Source organism: Leguminivora glycinivorella, chromosome 9, assembly GCF_023078275.1.
Source record: "Leguminivora glycinivorella isolate SPB_JAAS2020 chromosome 9, LegGlyc_1.1, whole genome shotgun sequence".
In the NCBI taxonomy this organism is placed as follows: Eukaryota; Metazoa; Arthropoda; class Insecta; order Lepidoptera; family Tortricidae; genus Leguminivora; species Leguminivora glycinivorella.
In genome coordinates, this window is record NC_062979.1 from 38,521 (window position 1) to 62,166 (window position 23,646).

At 40.5% G+C, this 23,646-nt stretch overlaps 1 protein-coding gene across 1 annotated transcript; it reads right to left on the reverse strand.

The window, feature by feature from the left end:
• Window positions 1–2,092: 2,092 nt before the first annotated feature.
• Window positions 2,093–8,633, reverse strand: LOC125229309 (epoxide hydrolase 4-like). Its single transcript, XM_048134115.1, has 5 exons — window positions 8,252–8,633; window positions 7,409–7,719; window positions 3,303–3,426; window positions 2,865–3,159; window positions 2,093–2,787 (listed from the first exon to the last, which is right to left on the reverse strand). Exons 1-5 carry the CDS (start codon window positions 8,459–8,461, stop codon window positions 2,672–2,674), a joined length of 1,056 nt encoding a protein of 351 aa, XP_047990072.1. The 5' UTR covers window positions 8,462–8,633; the 3' UTR covers window positions 2,093–2,671.
• Between the last annotated feature and the right edge of the window lie 15,013 nt (window positions 8,634–23,646).

A 23,646-nucleotide genomic window follows, 5' to 3' on the forward strand; every position in this document is an offset into this window, starting at 1 on the left:
GGGGTAAGGGGAACATATGGGCTTGAGACAGGGGTGGTTAACTAAAAATTATAATTGTTTTTAAAGATTTTTTTACAAGTTTTTTTCGAAAATTCAAATTTCAGTATTGCAAATTAAAAAACGACTATTAATTATTAGTAATTATTCGTATTTAAAATACTGAAGCTTGGATCAATACAAAATTTCTGTACTTATAGAATATGTGTCTCTGAAAATGTTCATGACCCCTGAAATCGGGAAAAGGAAACATATGTTCCACTTATCCCGGCTATGGTAGTTCCCGTTACCCCGGTATGTCATTTGTAGGTTGTGTTATGAATCACGTTGAATTTTCATATTTACAGCATAGTTTTCTCAAATTCAAATACCAGACATGAACATTAAACATACAAAGTAATATTTACAGATATCAAAAGTCTTCGGACATGACTTTTTGCTACCCAAATCACTACACAAATAATACTCGTCCAACTCGTGGTCTTGTAGCACGACAACTGATTTTTTGTTTTTGTCAAGGACGCACACTCCTTAGAGCTAGCGCTATTTTTGTTTTTGTTTCGGAACTAAATCCTAGGTAGTACCTTACCGACCACCAAATGACCCAACTACAGTCTATGAATTCAGAGTTACCGATCAGTGTTTCCCTTCCCCCATCTTATCTTATCTTATCTTAAATCTGCGGGGGCCCTTACGGATACACTTCGACCCATCGGGATCTTTTGTGCAATTACCCCCTACGATCCTAAGATCCTTCAGCTATTCAGGAGCTTCTCGACCATCTCCACGTATCGGATGATGAGGCTCATGGGTAGCTCTCTGAAGTCCTTCGGTGCCAGGTAGCCTGCTCCAAAGTTCTTCATTCTTTGTCTGGCGAGGGCGTGACATTCACACATTAAATGTCTGACGGTCTCTTCCTCTTCGCCACACATGCGACAATCAGTGTTGTCGGCGTGTCCCATCTTGGCCAAAATTCCTTTGACCCCGTAATGGCCTGTGAACACCCCCGTTATAATTTGGAGTTGTCTTTTGCCTAGCTTCCCTAGCTTTTTGCTCCATCCAGAGTCTACCCTCTGCATAAAGAGCTTTGAATGCTTCAGACCAACCAGGGCATCCCACTCTTTTTGGTGACTAGCCTTTGTTTGGTCTTTCATAGCCATTCTGATGGTTCCTTGTGAAAGGCCCACATAAGGTTCCGGACCTATGAAGTTGTCTTCAGATCCGGCCTTGGCAAGTTCATCAGCGTTTTCATTGCCAATGAAGCCTTCGTGCCCCGGTATCCATACCAGTTGCACCTTTCCCTTCCCCCATAGTCCCCCTTACCCCACCTGACCTTAATAACATCTCTATGGCGTTTAACTCGATTTTGCGATTTAGAATATACGCTTATTATAATTTGTAAAAGTGAATTTGGCGTTCAATTCGTTTTTACGTAACGACTTAGTACACAGGGCCATACAAATTTTAACGTGTCGCTTGATTCTACCCCTTAAAATAAGGCTGTAAGCATGATTTTTCAACAAAGAAATAATCAATACTATAGATTATCACATTTATATCCGAACTGCATTCATAACTTTTTTTTCGGATTTTGGCGCTTAGTTCGCTATTCCATAACACCGTCCACTTTAATACTTGCCATAATATATTGCCTAAAACAGTTTGGATCTCACGACAGAGTAGGTACCTATTCAGTTTATATACTCACGTTAAGCAATATAATAAATTTACCTACATAATAATTAATATAATTATATACGGCAGCAGAAATTGCTAAGATCGGCGAGAAGTCCATAGTTGAGATTGTTGACTACATTATATATGAAATAATGATTGATGATGATGACTGGATAAGAATGTGCAAGTTTGATGATGTAACTACCAGTTGGCCACTTCTGCTGCCGGCTGTGGTTTCACGTTCCCGTTTGATACACCAAGTACTTATACTGTCTGGTCTGTCCGCGCGGACAGAGTTTACATCATTTCGAAAACTATTGACTTTTGTGAATATATATTATATCTATTGATAGTAAAATTTTATTAAATTTATAAATGGTTAGCTTTTGTGGGCATATTGCGAAATAAAATGCATTTGCAGGAGTTTATGTGTTTTATTTAATTCAGTAAAAAAATAAATTATTGATAATGATTGGTCAGGTAAACGTACCAGAACTCGAGTGTCGTTGGGCACGAGCGCGTCGAGCACTGGTACCCTTCCCTCGTGGAAGATCTTTGGCAATGTAGGTAGTAGACATTTGACAATTTGCTATTAGCATAACCATTAAATAATAAAGCCGGGATACATTTCTTATTGCATAAATATTTCACTAATATTTAAAAATATGAAGCTGCCGTTCTCATGTTCTACATTTCTTGCAACATATCACATCAACATTCACCAACTTACAAAGGTACCTAAAAGTTAATTTCACTCATTGTTGCCTATGGCTACAGGTACTATACCCTAATAGACATTTCAATATTAGGGACTAGAAAAAACTCGGAACGACTTAATGTTTAAGTTTAAGCTTTGGTGATTTTTCCAACCGGTGAAAGAGAAAAGTTACCAAAATCATAAAACTATTAGTGAATAGTTTTAGTTTGGACGGTCACATCCACCGGTAGACGTTCGAGGTCCGGCGGTGCGGGTGCGGTCGCCGGCACTCGGCTGCGGTCAGGCCTGCGCGTGCGCGGGCAGCGCGAGGCGCGCCGTGAGCTCGCGGCCGCGGCTCAGCATGCGGCCCACCAGCCCCGCGCGCGCCGGCTCCTTCTCCGGACAGCTCTCCACCGCTGCAACACGCCAACACGGACTCGTATATACGGACGTTCGGTTCACCGCGCGGCGTCGCTAGAGCTCAGATACTCACGTCGGAGGAAGTCGGCGAGCACCCTCGGCAGCTGCGGGTCGTCGGGGCGGACGCGGCGGCCGGGGCCGGAGAGCAGGCGCAGCGTGGGCGCGGCGCAGTGCTGCGCGGAGCACACGAGCTCGGGCGCCCCCCCCTCCCCCGCCACCAGCAGCGCCGGCGCCCGCACCAGCGCGCCGGCGCGCACGCGCCACCACGCCGCGCCGCGCACGTAGTGCAGCGCGCCCGCCCAGTCCCGCGCGCGCGAGCACGCCGGCCCTCCCGCCTCCGCCAGCCACCGCTCCGGCAACACGGGCCACTGGAATACACCACCGAATATATTCTCTATAGGGAGCTTTCGAGTCGCAACAACAGACAATATTTATTAAACGTGGAATTTAAAATATGATACGATAACTATTTTGATTGTAACTGGGTAACCTGGCCGGGCTGACGTCTGACCTGTATGAAGTGCTGGAGGCCGTCGCAGAAGGGCGCGGGCGGGTACTGCCAGTAGAGGCTGGGGTGCGGCGCGCCGAGGACGGCCAGGCGGCGCACCAGCGCGCCGTGGCAGTGCGCCAGGTACCTGCCGACGATCACTATTTTATTACCGACTCGTGCACCTCCATTATTTTTCGTACACCGTTTGCAAGTTTTATAAATATAATATCAAACACGGATAGTTTATAGACGAATCATCATCTTTCCATATACCTATAGTACGGCATATATTTAAAACAGTATAGATAAGTCCACCTATGATAAAAAATTAATTAGGTACCCAAGTACTTTTTTTGTTTGATTTCATTGTTCGATATTATAGAGGTAAGTAATTACTTTGATTTTGTTATATTTCCGTTTATATCAGGTAAATAAGTGTTTGTAGTAACAAAAAATGTATTTATTTAATTACTCAATTGATAAAAACGCCAAAACAATAACGACCGATAAGTTTGTTTGTGGCTCCCATATTAAGATAATTAGGTATAATGAGTGAAGTAAATAGTTGGGTATCTTATCACGGATCGGCCGAGTCCGAGTCAGCGAGGACTTCGGATGCAGATAACAGGAGGATATATACCTACGTCTGCCCGCGCCGGCGCCGCGCCGCGCCGTGAGTCGCCTGACCTTTATAATATAACATATCACTAACTATACTAATCTAACGATTGTAAAATCTGTGTATTAATGTGTCATTGCCGTATTTTATAATGGTTACCTATACCAATGAAATAAAAGTGCGGTAGGGAATCAAAGGCGACGACATACCATGGCATGGCTTAGAAAAAACCGGCCAAGAGCGTGTCGGGCCACGCTCAGTGTAGGGTTCCGTAGTTTTCCGTATTTTTCTCAAAAACTACTTAACCTATCAAGTTCAAAACAATTTTCCTAGAAAGTCTTTATAAAGTTCTACTTTAGTGATTTTTTTCATATTTTTTAAACATATGGTTCAAAAGTTAGAGGGGGGGGACGCACTTTTTTTCCTTTAGGAGCGATTATTTCCGAAAATATTAATATTATCAAAAAACGATCTTAGTAAACCCTTATTCATTTTTAAATACCTATTTAACAATATATCACACGTTGGGGTTGGAATGAAAAAAAATATCAGCCCCCACTTTACATGTAGGGGGGGTACCCTAATAAAACATATTTTTCCATTTTTTATTTTTGCACTTTGTTGGCGTGATTGATATACATATTAGTACCAAATTTCAGTTTTCTAGTGCTTACGGTTACTGAGATTATCCGCGGACGGACGGACGGACGGACGGACGGACGGACGGACGGACAGACAGACATGGCGAAACTATAAGGGTTCCTAGTTGACTACGGAACCCTAAAAATGCCTTAAGTTATGAGTCCAAGATTTGGATCCATTTAAAACTACTAGATAAATTGATACATGATTACCTACGACGGTTTTTTAGATTGTACAACTAATAAGGAATGATCTTAGATACTGCATGTCTTATGTATCTACGTAACGAAATGTTCATATTTCATTTACCACTGCATTTGATCTCTGGAAAAATTCTCTCGTAATAAGATATAGGTAGGTACATTAGGTACCTACAACTTATTACAAGTGAACTATATCGAAAGTGACTTTCCAGTGCTAGGTATTTGACCTGTAATTATGAGCGTAATCTTATTATGTCGCACCGTTTTACGATGTTTACGTAATTAAAGTTTGATTGATTTCTTGATCTCCGAAGGGTATCAGCGAAAGGTGATAGCTGGCGTAAAAAGGTAAACATTTTGAGCCTTAACTGACTATCACATAAGGTCAGTAATAACTTGACATGTAGTTCAAAGTTCAAAGTTTTTATTGTATATAAGAATCAGGTTACATTACAGGTCGAAATATACAATTATACTTTCAGTTACACTGAGACTTTACCTTTTCAGGCTGTTCGGGATGCTTCCCGCACAGTCTTGAGATGATATAGTTGATAATGATAATTGATAACACTGCAGTTTCCACTGATATAACGATTTATTGATAATATGATAAAAATGATACAATTATTGAATACACTCCGCGGCGGTCGGGCATGTACTCTCTCATATAGGTAAAATAAATGCTGACTGACGGAAAGTGCTGATGAGCGAAATGTTAATCCTTGTACGGACTGTACACAGGCATATATACATTTATATCTAAACTTACATTATTATGTGTAACTTAAATAATCATTGACTGAATAAAAACATCTTTCGATAAGCCACAGTTTTACGTTTGATTTAAATAATTTTATATTCATGTGTTTGAAGCGATCAGGTAACTTGTTGTAAATTGTGATACACATGATATAGGAGTTTTTTGCGGTGAGTGACAAGTTTACATACGGCTTAGGCAATCTATGTTTATACTTAGGTCCAGTTTCTCTGGAGCATACAGTGTTTTGAGCTACAAACAGATATTTATACTTATGGACAAAAATGGATGCTTCATAAATATAGAGGCAGGGGAAAGTAAATGTATACACAACACACGATCGATCGACGGTTAGTTACATGTCGAGATTCGTCGTAACCGAGTGAAGTGGCATTCGTTATCGGGAGCGATCTGGACGCAGCGCTGCGCTGCGCTTATCAGAATCGCAACCGATTGACGCATTTGCGTTAACTTTGAACTCTTCACTCTACTAACACCTTTTCACTCTATGCATACAAACAGAAAATCTCAAGTAATGAGTAGAGTCCGACTTTAACTGGTTTTATGCCAACGTAACCGAACCTTCCGCCGAAATATGATTTCTAAGGTTACTTTTGTCAATGAAGGTTTATTATATTAAACCTACAAATTAGGTACCTACCCGTGCGGGCGATGGTATATAATGGTACCTACTCTAACCACGAGCAATAAAACATTGTCAAATGTAACGATTAATAGCGTGACCGTATACAAACCACAGCAAGACTCCGCGAATGAAGCGATCCATTAAAACTCTACCGGAATGAAGCTATTCTTTGAATAGCAGTGCTGAATTGATTTGCGTGATTTATAATTGTGGCCCTCCTGTGACCAATGTTATGATTCACGGAGTAGCAGAATTATAAAATATGACGCGGCAGAACGGCTGATGTGCGAGTGACTCGCCCGAGCGAGAGGCATTCACGCCAGTAGCCGTTCAGCCGGACAAATGGCGTTATTCATTCAGGACCGAGTAATGCTTGAGGAAAATGTTACGAGTAATACTGAGGACTGAATAGCATTACAGTGTAAAAGTATTTCGAAAGATTCTTTTCAGATATATTCATATATGTGGCAAACAAGCATGTTAGTCACTAAATGGTAAGCAGTTTTCAGATGCCTCACTATATTTTTCAAATGTCCCAGGGCCTGTTGAGCCAAGCAAAATCTTTACAACTTTTGTATAAGCAAAGCACAAACTTTTGCCTTTGATATACATAGTAATTAATAATAGTCCTTATATCTTTTCCATAAAACGATCCAAATACCAGTGTATTTATACTTCATTTATAATACACTGTATTAAAATGAAGTATAGTTTATTTGAATAATTCTTGAATGGTATAATCATATACCATGAAGAAATAAGTAAGGAAAGAGTTGTAACTCCATACATCAGTAAATGTAAGTTATTTGTAGTGACATCTAGCGCCAAGCACGAGTCAATCACGCGTCAACTAGCGGAAATTATACTAAGTACTGCTACTTGTCAATAGATGTCGCGACAAACAAAAAATCTAATGCTCAACAATTTTTAGCTGATATTACAATAGTATTAATCAGTAGTCCGTTTTCAATTCCTTCTGCTTGTAATATAAGTTGTAAACTGTTTTAATATTACATTTTTGGCAGACGTGACACTGTTGACACCTAGTGTTGAGTAGTGGTACTGATAATTTACACTATTTGACGCATGGTTGACGCTAGATGTCACTACAAATTACTTGCATTTACGGATGTATGGAGTTACAACTCTTTACTTATTCCTCTATGCTCATACCCATATAATTTATGTGGAAATTGTTTATTAGGCTTTATTATTTATAATAAATTAAATAGTTTTTCTAATGAACCATTTGAAACTCACCATGTAAGCATTCCTCCAATCCCAAACCCTATGACAGTGGCGGGGTTGTGCGGGGACACTCCCAGCGCGGACAGCAGCGCGGCCAGCTCGTCCACGGCGCGCGGCGGCGCCAGCGCGGCGCGGCCGCCGCCCTCGCTGGCGCCCGTCCCGCGCAGCTCCAGCGTCACCACGTGGTGCCCCGTGTCCGCCAGCTGCTGCACCGCCGCGCACCAGCCGGGGCTCCACAGGTCCGCCGTCTCCGGTGCGTCGGGGAGGACGAGCACCTTGTGACCGCTCTGAGGACCTGTTTCTATATAGTGGTACTTCACACCCTGAAATAAAAAAATAACTGTCTATTAGATGCAATTATTACTTAAAACTTCAAAATAAATGCCTCAAATATTTTAAAAACCTAAATATATATTTACTTATGTTGATTTGTTTCCTAACTAATTTCTTAAAATAAATCATACCTACATAATGTAGGTAGAAATAGTATTATGAATTGTTTCTGCCATTAAGTACATAGGTACTATTGAGTAGATGCCTACATGAGTTTTAGATATTATTTTTAACACATTCACTACGGTAGGGGGTCTTAAGACTTCTTATGAAGTATGGTTAATTACAAGTTATGTTAATTGCTGCAGCGAAGGTGTTAATTCAATTTCGTTTTAGAGCCTATTCCTATACTTATGATTTATACTCATTAACATAAAATGAATGTGAACAACAGATTTTGGTGTAGTGTCTACAAACAAAATTAAATACACAATACAAGATTGTCAGCTGACAAACAACTGGTCTATAGGTTCAGGCGGTTATGAATTAAAAAGAGTGAAGACAAATGTATTGTAAACACACCATAATCTTGATGTAACAGTGTCTCCCGATGGAGGAGTCGACGGTGACCTCGACGTGCGAGTTTTTGAGAGCCTTTCTGCGCTGGCCCTTCCAGAGGCGCTTGACGGCCATCTGCACCAGCTGCCACGCGCCCAGCAGCAGGCACTTGAGCACCAGCTCCACCGCCTGCCAGCCCGACACCACCTCCAGCACTTCCTTCCGGGCTCCCATCCCCGCACGCTCACACTACACTGACAATAGTTCAATGCCGCGAGTAAACAGACGGCAGCGGCGTCACGTATCGTACGATAAACTCAAAGGTCCTCGCACGAATGATCTTGCGGCGTTGGGCTCATTCTTATCAACTTTTATCAAACATTTTCGTTCGAAGCAAACGGATGTGTGGTGCGTGCAACTGTCAACGTCATGCATGCAATATTTCGTTCAGAATTCAGAAACATTTAGTTTTTTTTACAAAACATGGAAGCTGAAGACAAACGTCATAACACACGACTGTACCGTACCAAGGTCATCACGTACTATCCTGTAAAGTACTAAAGTAAAGTTTTCAAGCGAGAAAAAGTTCTTTGTGCTTCAACGTGCGAGTTTTTGAGAGCGTGAGAGCGAGAAAAATGTATCTTCCCAAGCTCGAGCCAAGCCGCATATATTATTTTATGTTTTAAACTATTTAACGTGTAGAGTTGAGTTTGTGAAGTTAGGGGTTTGTACTCGGAGGAAATATAGACTGGAGTAGCCTTTCAGTTACTTACCCCTCTGCCAAAAAACTTGAACAAATGTTCATAAAGTCACGTAAATACAATTTCACAATCGATTCATGCTCATTCACAGAATCGCCACGACACATATCACTGGTAATTAAAAATGCCTGCGTGTGCTGTGAACACTTGTAATAAGCGCTCAAATACCTCAAGTTTGCAAAAAGATGGCATAATATTCCATTTGTAAGTAATTTTAATATTGTTATATTACTGTTTTTATTATCTAAATGATAATATTTTTGTCATACGTCATCGAATATCGATTTATGTGATCGAATGCAATCGATTTGAAATTTGTTGGTGGGTAGAAATTACGTCACGAACACTCCCCACGAGACTTCGATTTTTTGCTGTTTAAGAAGTTACCTAATGTGGTTTACAATAGGGTCGATATTTATGTATCAATTTATTCATAAAAAGACGCACTCCCCACGAGACTTCATTTATATATTTTGTAAGAATTAACCTACTTAATTTCAATTAGAATAGAGCATATAATAATATTGACATCGTAATGAGACATTGATCATCATAATGAGCATGTGTTATTTTTTTATCATAATGTGCGTGTGTATTGACAATAATATTTTTTGCATTTGTGAGTACTCCTTTACATGTGTTATTTCCTCACCTCCCGCGAATCTTGGCAGAATTATTTGTACGTAGACGCAACATGAAGGCTACTCCAGTCTATATTTCCTCCGAGGGTTTGTACTTGTAGAAGCTTGTCTCTACATGAGATCAGGCCCCGTAGCCGAAAGGCATTTCTCCGACGACGCGAAACGAAAACGAAACGCCGCGAAAGGTAGTCTGGCTCTGTCGCGCCAATACGGAAGAGCGATAGAGGTAGATATCTACTAACGTTTCGTGAGCGTTTGTGCCATTCGGCTACGCACCCTGATAAGTTTTTGTGACGTCAGCCTTATGGTACTGCCTTGGCCACATTTTACATGAAAATGTTTTGGTCGGATTCATTTTTATGGTTCCGTACCTACCTCAAAAAGGAAAAACGGAACCCTTATAGGATCACTCGTGCGTCTGTCTGTCCGCTGTCACAGCCAATTTTCTCCGAAACTACTGAACCGATTAACTTGAAATTTGGCACGCATATGTAAACCTGTGACCCAAAGACGGACATGTAATTTAAATTAAGAAAATTTAATTATAGGGGCCACTTTTGGGGGGTAAAAGTGAAAATTAATAATCAAAGTTTCTAGAATTTCTAGAACTATGCCTTTTGTACATTAAGTTGTTCTTTTGTGCAATAAAGTTTAAATAAATAAATAAACTATATTGTGTTACATATCAAATGAAAGAAGTTTTTATAAGTATTTCAAAAATATTTTTTAAATAATTTTTAGTAAGGTAATTTTCAAGTTATTTAAGAAAATAGGCAAAAAAAATGACCATTCCCCCCCCTATCTCCGAAACTACTAAGCGTAAAATTTTCAAAAAAATACACGAGATAGTTTTCAATCTATAGATTACAGGAAAACCTATTAGAAATGTCTTGAAATTGTGTGAGCGCTTTTGAATATTACATATAAACTCATTTCGGTTTCGTTTTGTTCAAAATATCGATTATTCGCAAAAATGACTTAAGTTCCTACTAAAAAGGAGGCGCTTAAGCCCTTCTTGTAGTGTACGGAACCCCTACAACGCGAGTACAACTTGCACTTTGCCGGTTTTTTTTCTTATTACATTACAGTAGCAAAATTAGAAGTTCAATTCATTTACAAATGATCAATTTTACAAAACAAACAAAAATAAATTTGTCTGTCAGAGCTATTATCTATCACCTGAGTTAATCCGGATGATTAAACGATTTGAATGTACATGTTTATAAAACACAACGCCCATGACGTGTGTTCGTAAAAGGGTTTGTTTAAAAACAAATTAAGCGGTGAGTCGAGGCACTCGGGAGCGTCGTCTCGGAGAGGTTAATGGCGGCGAGAATCGCCAGTCACGGCCGCTAACGACGCGACGGCGACGCGCCGACCGCCGACGGCCCGCGCGAGCGAGCTGCTCGCGGCGGCGGCGGCGGCGGCGCCAGGGATAACAAATACCTATAGTAAGTAGCAGGAATCAACTGACTACTTTAGCGGACAAATGGATACTTTTCAACTTCTTCATTATTAGCTTCTGTACTCTTCGTGAGAAAGAGAACAAAGAACAAACGTCATGACCCCCCTTGGAGCCTAGGTTGGCCATACAAATAGACCACGTGACCCCCCCCGGGGGCCTGGGCCTTTACCACGTGACCCCCCTGGGCACGAAGCTGGATCCGCGCTTGAGTCGACTGAGGTAAATTTTGGATCTAAGTACCTACACCAGTCATCAGATAATACAACCTATGTATAGACTTCTGCTACGAGTATAAAACAGATAGTGAAATTCGTGCCGCTCCCGCTAGTTCGGTGGCCCGTGGCAGCGCCGCCGCGCCGCCGCCGACTACTCGAGACTCTCGAGAGCTATCTTAGCAATCGCGAGATTCTGCCCGTCACCCACATTAAACTCACGCCTGCTTCACGCATACCTATGCGAAGCTTAGCCTTTTCTACGAATCAATTATCTGCGTAGGGTAGGTACCTTACCTACCTACTTACTTAATCATTATTACTCGTAACATATCTTGTTGAGTAGAAGACAAAGTTTCAAAAGCGATTGACGTTGAATCTTCTTACTTCTTAGAAGCTACACAAACTCGATCCGCAAAGTATATTTTTTCATGACGCTAAAAAGGACTCGCAAGTATATTTCACTTCTTTTCGCTCATTCGACCGATTAGGCAACTTCTCCTCAGATGAATACATTTAGAAAATTGATACGTCGACTTAATTGACAGCGATACTTTTTCCATCATTGAGATACTTTGAGTAGGATTTTAGTGCGGATGTCCACAGAGAGTCGAGCGGCGTGAAGCATTAATTGGAGCGTCGTTAGCGGCGGCGATTGGCTTCGTTAGCGGACCGCGGAGCGCTGCCGCCGCGCCGCCCGCGCGCCGCGAATCACCGGCGGCGGCGGATCCACTGTTTCCTCATATTGCGAGGGCTGTTACATAAACCAGCATAAAGTAATCTCAAAATTCATAATAGTATAGAAGGCAATTAAATTAGTAGGCATAATCAAAATCAAATTAATTTACTTAACCTAAATACTACAGTAGGCCATCGAAATCATCTAACACTAAGTATTAGTCAAAAGTACGTATCTATTGTATTATCTACCTTTGACGGTCAGGTGGTCTAACTAATGTAATAGCTAAAACAAATAGGTACTGTCTGAAAAAAGTCTAGAACTATGATGTGATAGACTGTGTAATCCACCACCTACCCTACCCGGCCTATCAGACCTATCCACAGAATATATTTAAATATAATAGTACAACTATCAGGCATATAGCACATATTGATCTTATTGTTCTGTCTCCACTAACTGAATGTCTCCAAACTTTTAGTTCTTGAATAAAGCAATCACATATGAAATGAAATCGACTTAGCAATAACGATAGTAATAAAACCTCTCAATGATCGAGAGTACTCGACTCCATCACCCGCCGAAATACTATCACAGCGGCCTTCCCTCCCCCACGAAACGAGCGAGCAGCGAGCCCACGACGCGCGGCGCCGCGCGGTGGAGAGCCGGCAGCGGCATTCATTTGCAGATTGTAATAAAAATCCCGATCATTACTGGTGATGGCATGTAAAGGAGTACATGGGGTGTGTAACATTTTAAATAAATCTTTGTGCAGCGCGGGAGCGGTTGGGGGAGGGGGGCTACAGGGACAATGGCGACGCACACTCGGCGGGAAATCAAAACGCGGGACACAAGAGCGGAGCGGACATTACTTCAATGGAAATTCACTTTTTCATTATACAGATGTAGTGCAAAAAGATTTGCAAGATGTACTTACTTACCCTTTTCGCATGACATCTGTAGGCCTAGCACATGATGGCCGCGAGAGTATGTCGCCGCGAGATAGATCACACGTCTTCTTCTAACTGTATTAATGACATAAGGACGGGTAGTCTATCTCGCGGCGACATACTCTCGCGGCCATCATGTGCTAACCCTGCTGTAATACATTAGTGTAGCATACGGGCACTAAGAATATCCCAGCTCAGCGGTGTCAGTAACACCACTATGCACGAGTATGGGTAAGCCAAGCGTTTAGCACCGAGTCACGGTACCGACATGCTATCAACGAATTGCGTCGTTGTAGCATTCCAGCAACTCCAGCAAGGCACATCAAACTTGCCTTCTAAATCTTTTATCTCCTTAATTTAAGAACTACACAGTGAAATGGGTAGGTAACAATAACAATAGGTAACAAGTGTCTCGTTGCACGAAATGCAAGGCGTAATTATGTAAATAATGCACTCTTGTTCTGAGTGCGTTTTCACATGATCCGATCCGATATCGGATTTAGAACCGATATCCTATACATTAAGGACGCCATCTTTGATTTTTCTCTTTGAAATCCTTCCCACATCCGATATCGGATCGGATAATGTTAAAACGTACTAAGCGAGTCCGCTCCGCTCATAAGCCGTGGCTTCCAAATGAAGTTACACAGTCAAGTGGGTAACGAGTGGCCTGGCTGCACGCCGCTCGCCGCTCGGCGCACGCCGCACGTAGCGTAACGCAGTTAGACGCAGTAACGCAGTTACCGCTCCGCATACTGATGCCGCGCCAGGACGCCAAAAATTAACAAAATCGGACCACCGAGATGGATTCGCGCGCCGCAGTTCCGTAGCATTTTGTATAGGTACCCTATCATGTCTTTAATTTAACTTTTTACGTGACAGTCGTAAGATCGCCTTTGCCTACTCTGACCGAAGAGGTATAAAACAGCAGGCTAGCTTTGGAAACGTAGATGGCCATTTCTCAAAATTTTGGCATCGACAGGTGAAAGATTTGCTTTTTTTTAAATGTAGCATTTTTTTAAAAAGATTTGTAGTGATCGTTTGAATGCGTCTCAAACATTTCAAAAATGTCAAAGGCACCGATATCAATTAATTATTTTAGAAGTTATGATCGATTAAAATTCAGGTGAACGACATCATGATCAGGTGAAGGATAAATATACACAGGTTATCGACAACAGCAGCAGGTTAACGACAAATTAGTAAAAATTTGTATGACACATTTGACAAGTTAACGACAAGCGTCGCTAACCTGCGTCCGTAGTCGATCACCTGTAGTTTGGTGGTCATTCACCTGATATGGACGTCATTCACCTGCCCATCAGCATTATAATAGTTTTTAACCGCCGCCCAAATCTCAAGGAAGGGGGTCATTAATATTTTATACCCGACCTTTAAATAAAATTATAATATAATAGCTACTCTGAAGTATAATGAAGTGACTTCACTTCAAGCAACCACTTGCTTACTGACACGGTATTTAAACTATAATTAAGATTTCATTTTTTAAAGGGGGCAAAAAACAAATGAAAAAATTAAAATATGTAAATAAATCACAGAAGAGTTACTTTTAATTATAAAAATATAAGGATACTCATTATTATTATTATAATACTCATATTCTAGATTATGTTTTAATACTCATTATCATTACTTATTGATCCGATTGATCGCCCCTCGTAATGGTTCATCTGGCTTATGACAAGTGATCGACGTGTCGGTTTCCTGTCACTGAGTCGTTCACCTGGCTTTATCGCACAGGTGAAGGACACACACCACAGAAAAGCAACAATCCTTTGAGAAATGCAGCCTAAACCGATATGACAGTAATACTTTTCTCATTTAACGCACAAAACAGATATTGAAGGTGTAAAAAAGTATTATTACGATTGGTAAATTTATCATTATTGTCATCACCCTGTCCCAAAATGTCGTTCACTTGCCTATTTTAGCCAGGTGAACGATGCACAGGTGACCGACAAAATGGCAGTTATTTCGCTAAAACTCAAAAAGTATTTGCCGAACGAACTAAATATTTAGGTGCCTAAAAATAAGCAACAAAATACGAAACATATGTTACAGTTAATGCATTATCTCAAACAATAACCAGTTTATGATTGACAGAATAACGACTACTTACCCGTTACAAACTCCCGTTCGAGGTAATTAAAAATTTCTATTTTCTAATCAAGGCGTAGTGAGCACATGCCGTTGCTTGCAGGTGATGGCCGATACTGGCGGCTTCGATTCATGCGGGGTGGGGCGGCAGAGGTGGAGTAGGGATCGCACAGTGCTTGCGAGTTTGTCTCGACAGGTCAACGACAAAAACGGCCGTGGACAAACTTTAAAGCCAAATAACTTGGAACATAAGAGTAATATTATTATCAGATACTCTAGTTTTAAAAGTTAAGGATATATGCAAATAAAATACAGCAATAAAAGTAAGTAAAGTTAATAATTTGTGTACTTTTAACAATTCGAAACATGAGTACTCCGCGTTGGGACACGGAAGGTGAACGACAAAACTTAGTTACAATTATTATTTATTTCATTAATATAAAATAAATCGATTTCAAAGCATCAGGCCTCTATGTAAAAACTGTCTTTTAATATGTATTGATAATTTATTTATGAAGATATTGTATACTAAAAAAAAAGTTCTAACATAAACGTAGTGACAGGTGGGGGTGGCAAAATTTTGAGAAATGACCAGATGGCTTGACATGTACAAAGGAGATGCTTGCAATTTGTGAAGTTCCGTGTTCGCGGTGTGGTCTCAGTCGACGGATGGACAGCGCAAGGTTCAGTAAGTTCAGTTTGTCGTGAGACTCGTGAGGGTCTCGTGCATTGAACCCTGGAGCTGGCGTCCGTCAGTAAACTAAACTTGGTTCTGGTGTTTTGCATGCGGCGGCGGCGGCAGCGGCGGCGGACGTGGGCAGATTTTCCTGAAATTCGGCGTTCGCTGCTCGGCGACGGTGCGGGTTACGCACGTATTCATACGTGAGTAACCCGCTTAAAATATTTTTAAATATTAACTTAATAGTGTAATAATGGATCAGTTATAATTGCCCCCCAGTCGATATTGTCCCACTGTACCTTAAGAGAGACTCAAAGGCTTATTATTCATAAGTCTTGCAAAAACGGAAAAAATGTTTGTCATTCCAAAACGCGCATCAAAATATTTGAATTTATAAAATACCTTCTTGCGATATTATGGCATGGCCTAATTGTAGATGATGTAAATGTTACTACCTACAATAATAGGCAAAAAAACGAAATCAATCGTTAAGTTTGTAAGTCCCGAGTCTACAATTCACTCAAATTACTTCGACCTGGCCCCAATTTCATATAGGTGACAGGTGCGACAATTGTCACAAAATATTACATATGTAGAATTATTGGTTTCACCACGCTGACAGGTGCGACAATTGTAGAATACAATTGTCACGACTAACCATAGGGATAAATGTATCAAATTATGAATATTAGTTGACTCAAATGGCAATAAGTAAATTTATTTAATGGATATTTTTATGTTTATTGGCTGACTATAAATATAAATGCCTTTGTTAACTTCGATAAAACTTATTTAAAACTATTCATTACCTAAATCCTCTCCCACCATTATATAATTTTCTTCGGTAACATTATTTATGTGTATCAAGTAGGCATTGGTTATGTGTTAGTATTTTGTTTCAAAAACAATATTGCAGTATGGATATAATAAGAAAGATGATTATCTTAAAATTGATTTCCGACCGTAAATTCGTGTTATTTGATAAATTTGATAACAAATTAATATCCGCAATGAAAGTTAATACTTAAATATAAAGGAATAGCTCAACGTTTGATTGAAACGGGTGTATGGCAAAGAAATAGAAATATCCAAGAATACCTAACTTGGCACTATACTAAGTATTTAATAAGTTTGAATTATTAAGATATATAAAATTTATTTCTTATAAACGTGAATAAAAGAAGAAGAAGTAAAAACATTGACCATTAGGTACTACAATAAAAATATACAAATAACAAATTAAACAAATTAAAACTATTCTAAACTAATAGTTAAAATGCTTAACTAAACTAAAAATATTTGAATTTGGAATTCGGTGTACCTAAATACGAAGGTAACTCGTTCATTTAAAAACGCTCAAATTAATTTGAGGGTATTTGTATAAAATAATATTAATGATAGCTATTTAGGTACATAGGTATGTAGTATTTTTTATGATACATAAGTTTAAAAACACAATTTAGTATAATAATATGTATTAACGCAGAGAAAGCTCAAAAATATACCTAAGTACTAATAATGTTACGAAGGGGCCAATAGCGATTACTAACAGCAACACTCTTAACTAATCATCGGTAGGCTTTATGCCCTTGTAATAAGGTACTAACATTGCTGCCGATGGTACAATGATAAAAATAAATTGAGATATCCGTAGTTTGCTACAAATTTAATTTCATATTTACGTAGCATTATTGAAACTTATATCGACGGCGAAGTAACAGGAACTCCTAACTAAGTACGAAAACCTAAGTAGGTAGGTAGGAATTACTGTCACTATCACTAATAGTGTCACTATACCACTCGCATGGGCAGCCATTTTGAACAACGCGTATGTCAACCACAAATTACTACAATTGTCACACAATTCGACACATCTTAATCCTCCTGTCGAGATTCACCGACAATTCTACAAATATGTCGCCTAGAAATAATAATTATTGTTTCACAACATAATTGTAATACATACAATTGTAGCAAAATGCCTGTCATGTTTGTAAGCAATTCTATAGAAAATATTTTATAAAATTGTAATTTGTCACCTGTCATCGACAATTGTCGCTCGACATTATGTCACTGACAATTGTAGCCTTTTTGAAATAGGGGCCTGCTTTTACAATTCAAAATACATAATTCTAACGACAATCAGAATGTCGCTTACCATTACCGGCGTCTATTATAGAATAGGCCCGCTCGTCTCACCGGCTGCAATAGTATCTACTCGTACCTACACAACTTTGAGACTTGCTCGCCGGACATACGTTATAAAACCTACAGTGTTGGTGAATCGTAACATGAAACGCGAGACTCCGTAATGGGATTTGGCCGCGAAACGACACCCCTATTAAACATCTGATGCGCGAAATCAATTCTACAATACGTCTGCTGGCTGGCTATAATACAATCGAGTTCATAAATATGTGTGCATTTTTTCACTTTATTACATAGAGTTAAGGTGAAGAAATGTACACATATTTATGAACTCGACTGTATACATGATATAGTATGACATTATGTCAAACTTAAATTTACAGGCGTGTCGTCGGCCCGGCTTGGGAGAGTAAGCTGCCAGCGACACTATGAAACAAATATGATGCCTGAAACTATGTTCAGGTACTTAAGTAGGTACGTATTAAATATCTACACAAAAATCTAGTTTAGGTATCAAAAAACATGCAAGGACATAATAAACATAGGTAAGGTTTTGTTGGATCGTTTTATTCTGTTAATGAATATATGAATGGTTATTTTGACGATCCACTACAGGAGATAATATATTGAAATTAATACATTTTGAATACCATGTTCTAAATTAGGTTGTTATTATAAATCGATATATTATGTTATTGAATTTCTTGTAATTTGACTTATATTTGTGTAATTTGACGATCAGCTACAGGAGATAATACTTAAACATTAATTAGATATTGTTAAATCGTTTATTTTTAGAACTAGGTATTATGAAATTATTTATATTATTGTATTTGACGATCGTAATATGAATTCTTGTAGATTGACATGCAATTTATACTGTAATTTGTATTATGAAATAAATGAATCTGAATCTAAAGATTTGGATTATGCAATTTCTTTAATGATTTATGTTAATATAGGTACCTCTAGAGATTACTAAGTCATTCTTTGTTATTACCTATTTAAAACATATTGGTATTAGAGAATACCTGCGAAGGTGTTTCTAAAGGATTCATAGTGTCACGCGCAAAAAATAGTACAACAAAGCTCAAACTCGTATCAAAATCTTATATTATCAGATTTATTCAGACAATAGGATAATATTTATCCTCAGGATCAGGGAGTCGTCGCTAGGTGTAGTTGGTGGCGTGGCGTGTCGCGTTACAACAGTAACGTGAGCTCCCCCGAGTCCCGGGCCCGGGTGATGCCGCACCCGCACCGGCGCGGCGGTGGTAGGCGTTCTGAGAGTAATTACTGAGAGCACAAAAACCGGGAACATTGTGGTGTGGCGCAGATCTGCGACGTGGTGCCGATCATTATCTCTGTGAATATCGGCGGGGGCGTCAGCGTGGCCTGCTCTCGTGGAGGTAAGTGCGTTTTCACATTATCCGAACCGATATCGGATGTAGGACCGATATCCCATAAATTGAAGCCGCCGTCTTTGATTTTTGCCTTTGAAATCCTTCCGACATCCGATATCGGATCGGATAATGTGAAAACGCACTAGGGCTTTGTGTAATTAGGTTTTCAGAATACTTGATGCACTGCAGGAATCCGGCCCTATACTTCGGCACCTAGCATTAAAACAAAACTAAGGTTGTCAAACATTCATTCTATCTCCAGAGAAGCAAAGCCTCCAGCCAGAGGCATCTCTTAATAAATTAGGTATGTATATTCTGTCTACATTGTATATATGTATATAACAATGTAGACAGAATATTAGGAATCTGATGAATGGTTGACAAGCCCTCCGTTATGTGTTCGTGGGTAGGCGGGTGGTGGTGCTCGCAGTAAGTATGTAATGTAATGTACAGCGGCGGCGTCGAGCTGCGAGTGCGCTTGGATCAGATGGGACGTGACTAAATCAGCATGCGGCCCCCAGCGGTTATTAATCATCTGCACGACGCATTCTGCCGGCCCACCGCGCGCGGGGCGCGGCCAGCCGGCGCTCTAAGGAGGTCCTTGTGTGCAGATCCTTGCAGGTCCTTGTGTGTCGATGTGCAGGTGCACATCGACTCCGAAACAAATTATTTTGATGCTCATCACACAAATACCCTGGAACCTAGGACTATTCAACCCAAATTCGCAGGTAGGATAATGCCTAGGATACAGCTGGTCCGAGAAAGACATACGTACATAGAAGATTGAAATGAAGACTAAAAAAATACAGAATGCAACTTGTGATGAAAGGACTGGACGTAAAGATTAAAGGGAAGGAGAAAGGTTATGGAAACCAAGGGGAAAAGGCGTAGCAAGATAAAGTTTCATAAAGAAACTGCATGCTTATGAATACTCGTTGCCAAATCACAATAGGTACCTATTACGTAAGCTTGTGGTATGAAGGTTGTTCTTGGAACTTGGAGGGGTGGGTCTGGAGGTCCCCTTACACTGGCGCCGACAACTCGGGCGCCCGCACTCGCCGAGCCAACGACACCAGCTGCCAGATCCCTCCCCGGGATTTACATGACAATTCGCGCACTGTACCATTACTGCCCGTAGCGACCTGCACAGCCACTGCGTATCCGTTGCGTAGTCGTTACGTGGATGTATTCTGTTGCGACGCTGTCTGCGGTGCCACTGCTAGCGGTCAATCGTTCAATCTAAGTTCCTTTTCAGAATTTACAGACAACTGCACTTGTACTCGTCGGTAATACCAAGTAATTAATATTTTCATTTCGCCCATAAAAAAATATTTTTATTCAAAAAATATGGGTAGGGTACGGTTTTATTTTTTGTTAAAAAGTTTTTTAGTTTACTAATGCACACATTTATTAAATAAAACTAAAGTTATACTAAAATTAAACTTAAAATAAAAATTAAACTAAATAAATCTAAAATTAAACTAAAATAAATCTAAAAACCGGCCAAGTGCGAGTCGGGCTCGCGCACAAAGGGTTCCGTAGCAGCAAATATAATAAACTTATTATGTCAATTTATACACCTGCCAAAATTACAGTTAAATCAACCTATCTCAAAAACTATAAGAGATACTTTGATCAAACCAAAAATCGTTGAAAGAGTTAATTAGCATGCATCACCTCTATTTTTTTTAGAATTTTATACCCCGTAGTTATAAAAATAGAGGGGGGGGACATACTTTTTACGACTTTGAGAGCTGATATCTCAAAAACCGTTCACTTTAAGAAAAATGTTTTTTAGAAAACTTTATATCATTTTAAAAGACCTTTCCATTGATACCCCACACGGGTATGTACATCGAAAAAAAAATTTTCATCCCTCAGTTACATGTATGGGGGGCCCCACCCCCAATTCTTTTTTTTACTATTTAGTGTCATAATTTTGTAGCGGTTCATACAACACATATTCCCATCAAATTTCATCACTGTAGTACTTATAGTTTCCGAGTAAATCGGCTGTGACAGACGGACAGACGGACAGACGGACAGACGGACAGACGGACATGACGAAACTATAAGGGTTCCGTTTTTGCCATTTTGGCTACGGAACCCTAAAAACGGCCCCTGTGGCATGGTACCGAAGACGCTGGCAGCATTTCCTCGCTGGATTGTCAAGCTAATGCGCTGAGCGAGGAAGCTGCCAGCTCTTCGGTCTCCGGTGGCGTCTCTCAGTCTCTTCGACAGGTCCTTGAAGAGACTTAGAGCGCCAGGGCCCCACGGGCCAAGGGTCTCGACGCCGAATGGGATAAAAATATATTCGGCGCCGAGACCGCTGTACTTTCCTACCTTTAGTTTCTCGGCCGCCTCTGCTGCTGATGCTGCCCTCACGGAGGTTCGGTGGAGATGAGACGGGGCCAGTGTGTCAACGCACGTTGCGTCCCAAACCAGCACCCGTCCCATACTCCAAGGAATCAACGACATTCCATCCGGTCTCTTACCGTCCGTCCTTGATATGCCGGTCGGCTCTAAAAGGGCCGGCACATTGACTGACGCAAGAGACCGGCGGATCACGTCGTTGAGGGCGGCATGCCTCGAGAAGCGGCCAGCGCTTCGCTGGCAGGAAAGACCATGGTGCCCTAGTGGGTCAACTTCATGGCCACAGGGGCAGCGATGGGGGCGCAGACCGGGACCCCGAGACGAAGACAAACTGAAATGCGGAGAGTATCGGGGGTTAAAAATGTGCCCAAATTTGGGGAAGGGTGTGCATGGAGCCAGTACCCGGCTTCGCTAGTTCCTGCTGCCAGGAGTCTGGCTCGTCCCTCGGTGCCTGATTGCTCGAGGAGGGAAGTAACGGTCAATTTACATATAATGTCGTCCCAGCTCCTTTGAGAATTTGGATGTTCGGGGTAATTTTGACCGGGGCAAGCAATTGACCAAGCATGTTTGGCGTCAGCCAAGCCCGCAGCCTCACAGTTTGTTCGGAGGATTTTTCCTACGAGACTGGACGAGCTATGAGCTGACGACAAAAAAGCTGGTAATGCCACACTGGAAATTTTGCGGATCCCTAACCCACCATGCCGGATGGGAAGGGATCCCTGGGTCCAAGAATGCTCGCTGAATTTTATATTTAAGACAGATTCTAGGTTAATTTTAACCAAAATATCTATTTGTGAGAGAAGATTTTGATTTTTCCAAAGGGTGCAGCAGCGAAGCACATAAGTTAATTTCGGGACGAATAGGCAAAACTTTATAATAGTCAACGCGTAGTGAGGGCTAATTTGGAGTAAACGATGAGAGTGTTCTTCGAATTTGGAAACGCAATTTTGAACATAATTAGGAAAGTTTTCCTCAAAGATGGGGGATCCTAGGAGGCAAAGATTACTCTTGTCGAGTAACTTAATATTAGGCGCGAGAGAGTTGAATTTTTGAATAACGTCATCAATGTCATCATTGTTAAAACAGGAATTTTGAATGAATAATTCGCACTTATCAAAATTTAGTTGTAAGCCAATGGATTTAAATCTTTCAATAATCACATTAAGATCAGATAGAACAGTGTCGGCGTCACCTCCTAGGGTCCCGTCATCCAAGTACCAAACATTAAATTTAGATTTCAAATTTTGGATGATAGGATTTATAGCTAAACTAAAAATTGCTGGCCCCAGGGGATCGCCTTGTTGGCAGCCTACTTCTGACGATAATTCGTTTTTTCGGTACATTAATTACTAATCGAACCCAAATTGACATTACACATTGCTTCATTCTGACAATTTAGAGGGTTAAAAGCACAGTTATTTTGCATTTTATGAATGATGGATTGTTCTTAGGTAGAAAATAAAGAAGTTTAAGAAGATAGGTACATAATAAATGACTTATTTCAAGTTATGTGTGTATAGGTAAGTCTGTAATAATAATAATTTCTAGTCAAATTATCGGACTAAAGAGAGACTGGTAAAAAATAAAGAGGTTTTACAAACTAATCTATAATGAAAGCTGACATGTACTTACACGAAGATTGTGCAGTTAAACCGCGAGCGCTCTGACTGCCACTGCTGCCGCTGCCTATTTACAGCAAGTGACCCGAGTTCAAGCATCATGGGGGCCGCGAATAACGACGTTCCTCCATTTACCCGACACTGCTCCATTTCCGGCTGCCGTCTCGCCGGCCGCTTCCGCCCGCCATCTTGCCGCAAACGTCATATTTTATACCTCTATCTATTTAAAATTACTTCCGGCACAGGCGGCGGGGAACAAATATCCATTTTTAAGTGTCTGGAAATAGACAAGGTGCGAAGTGGCCGATCTATCTAATACTTTAGTTTAGTCACACTTTTCAGCCATGAGGACGATATTCCTATAATATCTC